This window comes from Rhinopithecus bieti, unplaced genomic scaffold (genome assembly GCF_001698545.2).
Source record: "Rhinopithecus bieti isolate Rb0 unplaced genomic scaffold, ASM169854v2 scaffold_11508, whole genome shotgun sequence".
Classification (NCBI taxonomy): Eukaryota; Metazoa; Chordata; class Mammalia; order Primates; family Cercopithecidae; genus Rhinopithecus; species Rhinopithecus bieti.
Genome location: NW_016806932.1, coordinates 1451861 through 1460241, shown reverse-complemented (window position 1 = coordinate 1460241; position 8381 = coordinate 1451861). Strand labels below are relative to the sequence as shown.

Genomic DNA, 8381 nt, shown 5'->3' with positions numbered 1-8381 from the left:
AAAAAAAAAAAAAAAAAAAAAAAAAAAAAAATTGAGCACATGATCAATTTAGCTAAAATTGTGCATATAATCTTGATGGGGAGTAATTTAACCTTTTTTTTTTTTCTTTTTTGCCCAGACAAATTTCAAATCCTGGGCTCAAATGATCCTCCCACTTCAACCTTCCAAAGTGCTGGGATTACAGGCAGGAGTCGTCATACCTGGCTGCCATTTTTATTAAAATTTAAAATGCACGTATCTTTTGATAATGTGAAAGTTGCAGACATTAGGATGAAATCATCTTTGTCAGACCCACACAAAATACAGCCAGGAAGGCCCAAAGGAGAGGAGACTCATGCTTATGTATCTGACATAGCTGTTTCCAAGGACTTTCTAAAAACCCCACAAGAAACCCTTTCACACCCTTCATGCAACTCCTGCTTTCACATGGTTTACCACTGCCATTCTTTAGGACTGCAGTGATTTGGATAAGATGCGCTCAGAAGAACACTTGCCCAGTAATGGCATCTCCACCAATGAACTGACGACAACTCTGGCTTTGAGCCTCTGGAACCAGTGGACTCAGTTTCTAAGCAGCTTGTGTGAACCTCTCCCTTTTTGCTAGTAAAAGCTTCCCTTTACCCTTCCCTCACTGGATGTACTGGTGGTTTGCCAGTGCATTCCAAATTATGATACTCCTTTCTTATTCCCTAGTACACTCATCATATTTGGAGATAATTTTCTCTAGTGTCTTTTTCTTAGGTTGGTAATATAGTAATTCCACTTCTAGAAATCTACCAAACTCATACAAGTGCTCTAAGTTAAATGAAAAGAAGACTGTTTATGGTATGCAATTTAAAACTTATTGTTTCCAGAATTTTCCATTTAATATTTTTGGGCTGCAGTTGGCCACAGGTAACTGAAACTGTGGAAAGTGAAGCCATAGATAAGAGGACAACTTTATAGAAAAATTGCTATTTGAGTGTTACAACACACATCAGTCCACTAAAGGTTGTGAAGTCCTGTAGTAAAGCATTTCTCAACCTTAATGGAATACTAAACCCTTTCTGATAGGACATCTATTAACATGCTGCAGAACAAATTCTAAGAAATGTTCCCTATTTTTTGAGAAAGAGTCTCGCTGCAACGCCCAGGCTGGAGTGCAGTGGCGTGATCTCAATTCACTGCAACCTCTATTTCCCAGGTTCAAGCGATTCTCCTGCCTCAGCCTTCCGAGTACCTGGGACTACAGGTGTGCGCCACCAAGCCTGGCTAATTTTTGTATTTTTAGTAGAGACAGGGTTTCACCATATTGGTCAGTTTGGTCTCAAACTACTGACTTCAAGTGATCTGCCCGCCTCGGCCTCCCAAGGTGCTGGGATTACAGGCATGAGATACCACACCCGGCCCAATTTTTACTATTCTCAGGGAAATTCATAATTCAGTGTTACCACATTTATTACAGAGGAAATCATACATGCTTATATCGTAAGCATGTGTACATCTACTGTGGGGATTACTTCCTTGTTATGTAAGTTTCAAAACTACATTGTAGCCAGAGTTCCAACCTCATCCTTCACCACGATCAGACAAGTTCCAATACCAAAATTCAAGAGTCAGAGGCAGAGACGGCAAAAATCTACAAGGTTAAGATTCTTAAAGGCTACCTTTTATTATCATAATTCAATACTCAAAGTTACCTTACTAAACAGTGCTTTTTAAGGTAGGTAAAACATATTTAAGCAAATTTCAGGCAAAGAATAAACTTCCTATAGACAGAATCACACTACACTGCAAAATACCTACCTAAGTCAGATTGAAAACCATTGTTTTAATTAAACAATCACACACCTCAATGTTTTCACACTCATTATCTCACCAGATTCTCATTACAAAATACTTGAAGATAGGCAGGATAGATATTATCTCCATTTTACAAATGAGAGAACTGAAGTTTTCATGATTTGTAAGTAGAAGAACTTACTTAAAGAGCAGAAATCCAGGTCCACTAACTCCTCTATATCATGAATTTAGATAAATATCAATAATTAGTGCTATAAAAACTTGGAACTGCACATTATTCCTTTGTATAAGGCAACATTTTAATTTTAAATATTATATATAAAATACCTGAAGGTTATGCTCAAAGCAGGTCAGGGTGTGATTAAACAGATTAAGGAAATATACTGTGCTGTTTGATAATTCTTCACTGTTGTTTGTTAAACAATCTGTCAAAAAAATTCAAAAAGTATATTAACATAACTCAAGGAACAATTATATGTTGTCGTTTATCTCTTAAGCTATCAGCTTCATTTCACACTACAGTAATTCTTTATTCAAACAAGCATGAATTTTCCAAATATATGAAGTTCACTCCTTTCATTTTCCAAAAGTTAAAAAAAAGTCATAACCATTTTCATGAACATCTTAAAATAATCACATACTCTCCTCTTTTCATAAAAATATACCAAATAAAATTCAAATTGACTTTTGATGGCACAAGGTCATAATCATGGAATATCAGCTATCAAATGCTGCCTTAATAGTGCTATTTAGGCGTAAGACTGTTTACCCCGCATTCATTTTACCAAAACTCATATGCCTTATCATCATTTTTTGTGTCAAATTTCATAGTTCCCTGTATCTTCCAACTTCACTAATGAGTCATTTATTGTACCTAATGGGGTAACTTTTAAAATTTGCTCTTTCTAATCCATCATGAGTTGGGAGCCCAGAGAAACAAACTGATGAGAATTTTGCCTAAAATACTGACATGGGGGCTTCAAGTAAAGTCTAGAAACAAAATTGTTTTACATTTTTAAAAATCCTACATAAATGGTATTTCTCTGCAACTGGCTATACTTGCTTAGAGTTAGCTCAAGTTCACTCACCCCTTTTGTTTTCTATGTATATCACAATTTATGTATCCATTTTCTCTTCTTCAGGGAATAATCTATTCTTTTTTTTTTTTTTTTAAGAAACGGGGTCTTGCTCAGTTGCCCAGGCTGGAGTGCAGTGGCACAATTGCAGCTCATTGCAGACTTGAACTCCTGGGCTCAAGTGATGTTCCCACCTCAGCCTTCCAAAGTGCTGGGATTACTTAAAGGCATGAGCCACTGCGCTCAGCCAGGGAACCTAGTCTTTATCCTCAGGTAAACCTTTTTCTTTACCTCTCCTTGTGTTCTCAGCCTGCTATCTCCAATCGAGGTTCAAGTGCCTGGATCCAGATCTTGGAACTTGTGGTCAGCCGTTTCCATCTCACTCTCCTAGAATCCTTGCCCTCTTTATCTTCCGCACACTCATGGCTATTTTCATCCCTGGACAGTCCCCATCTACTTTCTATACTCTCATTCTGGTTATAGAATACTACTACAGAAATTCTAAAATGATAAGGGACCCAATTCAAATTCATGTGTTCTGATCTCAGGGAAACAAAACGATCCTTGTAGATGCCCTACTAATTGTTCTACAAGGGATGCTCCAAATATTTTCTAATCTCTAGTCCCCAGCCCTACTCTTGTTCCCCTTAATTTCAACAGATGGCTTTGTATTATGCCCACCTTATTTAGAAATTCAGGGCCATTAGATAGGATCTCTCAACTGAAGTGGAGAGACAACATACAAAGCTATTGCAATTACCCAGGAGAAAGGCAGCAGGGCAAGTAGAATTCGTGGAGAAAAGAGAGACTGACTAGGTAGACACTAGGATATGACACACTAAGGGACATCCATGTACTCTGATAGACAAACACTACAACGAAAGTTAACACTTACTAAATACTTGCTATGTTCTAAGAACTATGCTTACACTGCACTTCAAACACATTTGCCCATTTAATTCTTGCAGTGATTCCATGAGGCAAAAATTATCATTATCTCTATTTTATAAATAAGGAACAGAGAGAAGTTTAGAGAAATTAAGGAAGTTGCACAAGGTCATAAAACTGGTAAGTAAAAAGCTAGAATCTCTACTCATACTGATTCTTCAGCCTGCACTCTCAAACACTGCAAAATAAATAACATATTTATATCTACATTCTAAACCATTAAAAGTTCAAGACTCAGAGTCTGCAAATACATGCCACTGCCTATTCCCTCCACTACCCATATATATCTTACACCATACAGGGATTCAGGCAGTCCCCACCAACTGATCAGAGTTAGCAACCGAGATGAAACCTAAACCTCGTAGACAGGGGGCAGACAGCACAGTAAAGCTCCTTTGTGCAAATCAGAAAAAGATACCCGCTCTGGGTGGATAAATTACAAAAGGTCATTCCTGCCTCCAGAAGCTAAGCTGGAGTTCAGCCCCATTCACCTCCTTGCACAGGCCCCTTGTGCAGGGCTCCTTCTGCACCCATTGTACACAGGACCCTCTTGGTAAACCTATTTCTAGAGTCGTCCCCTCTCTGAACTCACATACTCTACATTCTCTGAAGCTTTATCTTCTCAAGAACATGAATCTCGTTCTAACTTCTCACCCTTATCATTTAAAAAATCTGAGGGATCATCACAAATTAGGAAACTAAGCCAGAGAAATCGGTGATATGCTGATGATCATACCACAAGTTAATAAGGCACTGAAATAAAAATAGGCCCAGCATGGTGGTTCACATCTGTAATCCCAGCACTTTGGGAGGCGGGCAGATTGCCTGAGTCCAGGAGTTCGAGACCAGCCTGGGCAACATGGTGAAAACCTGTCTCTACAAATAATACAAAAATTAGCCAGGCATGGTGGCGTGCATCTGTGGTCCCAGCTGCTTGGGAGGCTGAGAGGGGAGAATTGCTTCAGTTTGGGGAGGTCACGGCTGCAATAAGCTGTGACTGCACCACTGCATTCCAACCTGCACGAAAGAGTAAGACCTCGTCTCATAGCTCCTCTTAATGTTACTTTAATATCAGCATGAAGTAGCCTGCAATCCTTTTAGGGATGAGGCAGAGTTGATATAAATAAGAACAACTACATATATGCAGAATATTAGGATATTAGGCTAACAAGGCTGAACAAGTTTTCAGTTTTTGTAGTTGATGTGTTGCAGGGAAGTTGAGGGAATACAATTTTATTCACAACAATTGTACATCCGTGTTATAATAAGTTATGTCATGACAACTGACATACACAATATAGGGATGAAAGGGGTCCACATACTGCCTACAAGAGTAGTATACAGTGCATTATCATGAGAGAGCAATAGCAAATTTCTTTTATGCAAGATACATAATTAAAACAATTTCTTTTTAAAAAGTAATTTATAAAGAAAGCTTCTCTGAAGAACAAAAGAACTTAATGTCTTCTATCTTATTGACAGCCATTTACTTTTTACGTAAAATAATTTGAAAATTAAAAGCCAATATAGACTGGTCATCTTGTTAAGTACTACATTAATGTACCATCAAAACTTTTTCAATGATCATTAGACGGTGGTAACATAAAGCACAAAGGAGTTCATTTATATAATGGGGTTAAAAAGTCTTCATTATTAAAGAGCCGTGACTTTCTGAATCAAAATAACAGATCTCTAGTAAACTCCTTTTTTATCTTTTTGCAGGAATTGGGAGCTTAAGGTTATAAACAGTGAGAAGCTATACGGTTTAGAAATTGGTAAGTTAAAGAATATTAATAATAATAAAGCTTCCTTTAAGCACTAAGTGAAGTGGTCATTATGAATTTCCTTCATCTTAATCAATGGAGCCTCATCAAGGACAGATTAGCAGAGTGGCTTTCTCAGAGAAGACTCAGGCATCAGCTTAAGAGTCATTCTTCTTTTTTTTTTTTTCTGCAACAGAAGAATCTCACTCTGTCACCCAGGCTGGAGTGCAGTGGCATAATCTCAGCTCATTGCAGCCTCCACTGTGCCCGGCCTCAAGAGGCATTCTTAAGGGTATTAAGGATTCGAGTTAAGACCTCACATAGAAACCTACTAAATTATCATAACAGGAATTATGCATCTTTAAATAAAGCATTTGGCATCTCTTAGGAATTTTACAAAGATCTTTGCTGTTTTTCAAAACTAGTTTTATAGAAAATAGCAAAGATAATCACCAATTTAGGGTAAGCTTCAGAAAATACAAAATAAACTACGGAAACTTTGTACCTAAATGACCGAATTAAGTTTAACAAATATGAACACTAAGATACTTTAAATTATAAGATACAAATAATATGATTATAACCCTTAGTACATTTCCCTCTGGATAAAATACAGGAAAGAAAGGTTTTGGTTAATTGACCTTCTGGTTAACCATTAAGTACTACTGTTGTTGCTTTTTAAAGCATCGAGACATATATTTTATGTATTACCTGAAAGTTAGTTTTCCTTTGATGAATCAGAATATACATCAGGATTACACAGTGGTTCAATAGCATCATTATGCTAATTAATTATCACCCAGATCACCTGGATCACTGAAGATATAGGTTGCTCATAAAGAAAGAGTTTTCAGTGTGTAAGAACAAATAATCTGAACTGATAATTTTGAAGCCTATCCTATTACAATAATGCTTCATACTGGATACTGCTTACCAAAGAACCCAAACACTAAAGCAGTCACGAACTCATGAAATCTGGTCATTCTGCTGATTATTTAACTGTTGTATGCACAAAATAAGCAAGAAGGGTCTCAATAACAAGGCTATCCCTATGTCAACAATACACAGTTTTAAAATTCTGAGAAACCTTTAATATATTTTCTTTACTTTTTAGCAGTCATTCTCCATAAGAAAGAGCTAGTTTCCATGTTGTTTGTGGTATGAGTAGAAAGAGTTGCACTCTTAACACTTCTTTTGACCTTCCATCCATTTCCAACAACCAGCTTCCTACCAAGACTAATACCATTCGAAGACACAGGAATTCTGAGGAGAAAAGGGATGGGAGTAGTACATGGATGGCATTCTCTCCTCTTTTGGATTCCTAGCCTTCTTTTCATGAATAATAACTGCAGAGACTAGATGCCACCCCTATTTCAAGCTAAATTAAGCAGAACAGAAAGATAGTTTGGGGCAGTATACTCATTTTAATAATATTCTTTCTAGTAATATTTTACCTTTTATGTTTTTACATTTTTTTCTATTGTTTAATAATATTATTTTACAAAAATTCTAATAGCCCCTGCTATGGTCTGAATGTGTCTCCCAAAACTGATATGTCGAAGCTTGATGGTCAATGCAATAATATCAAGAAGTGTGGCCTTTAGGAAGTGACCAGGTCATGAGGGTTCCTTCTTCACAAATGAGATTTACTCTTCCACTCTTCTGCCACGTAAATGGGATGGTGAATGACAATAATTTTTAATGCATAATTCTGGAAAATAGCTAATCTCTCCAACCACATCTAACATACAAATATGCATCACAGATTTGAACATTCTGTTAAATTTTTTAAATTTCTATATATTTTTGAATAGGTATTAAATGTATACGGCATAAAATCCAGAGGGTACGAATGCAAATACAGTGAAAACTAAATCTTCCTTCCTTTCCTGCCCACGCAGCTATCCAACTACCTTCCTTCAAAATACATATGTATTTTTAGAACACAAAATATCATACTTTTCTGTACCTCGCTTCTTTTACCTGAGACTGCATGTCTGGGCCAAATTAATTTTAATTGGGAAGAGTCTTTTAAGTAAGTCATATCTAATTGCTTAGCATTTTATTTGATCCTCAGAAGTTCAATGTAAGGAATATTTTCAAGATAGGATGCCTTACAGAGGAACAAAATACCCTAAGAATTTATTCTAAAGCATTTTATATCTGCCATACTGAGTAACTATGCAGTAAAACGTTTTCTTTTCAACTAACTGAGCAAAAAAGGTCTGTACTTCGAATTAGTGAAATATTTATTAGAAAATGCCTTTTAAGCCAGGCACAGTGGCTCACACTTTGAATCTCAGCACTTTGGGAGGCCAAGGAAGGAGGCTTGAGTCTAGGAATCCGAGACCAGTCTGGGCAACATGACAAAACCCCATTCTCCATTAAAAACACAAAAATTGGCTAGGCATCCTCGTGCTGCCTGTAGCCCCAGCTACTTGGGAGGCTGAGGCTGGAGGGACTGCTTGAACCCTCAAGAGGTGGAGGCTACAGTGAGCTGAGATTGTGCCACTGTATTCCAGCCTGGGCAACACAGCAAGACTCTGTCTCAAAAATCAAACAAACAAAAACACCTTTTAAAGACAAAAATGCCTTACCTCTTCTAAGTATATAAATTTAGTCACATCAGTCAAAAGAAGTGAAACCCTGGCTCATCTGAAGGTAGTGAGTTATCTCAATTAATTGTTCACAGTCAGTTACAGACTGAACTCCTTGTTCTACTCTTTCTCCTCTTCTCACTGCTGCACTTGACTAGTCTTAAAAAATTAAATTAATTAAATAAAATGTAAAAAAAAAAAGTGAATCCCAGTAT

General features: G+C 37.0%; 1 protein-coding gene across 1 annotated transcript in view; it reads right to left on the bottom strand.

The window, feature by feature from the left end:
* The window catches only part of OSTM1 (osteoclastogenesis associated transmembrane protein 1), a 34707-nt gene that overhangs the window by 10853 nt on the left and 15473 nt on the right, over window positions 1–8381 (bottom strand). The window contains exon 3 of the mRNA XM_017878748.1: window positions 2110–2207. Within this exon, the coding sequence (XP_017734237.1) occupies window positions 2110–2207 (98 nt within the window). The remainder of the gene's footprint in view (window positions 1–2109; window positions 2208–8381) is intronic.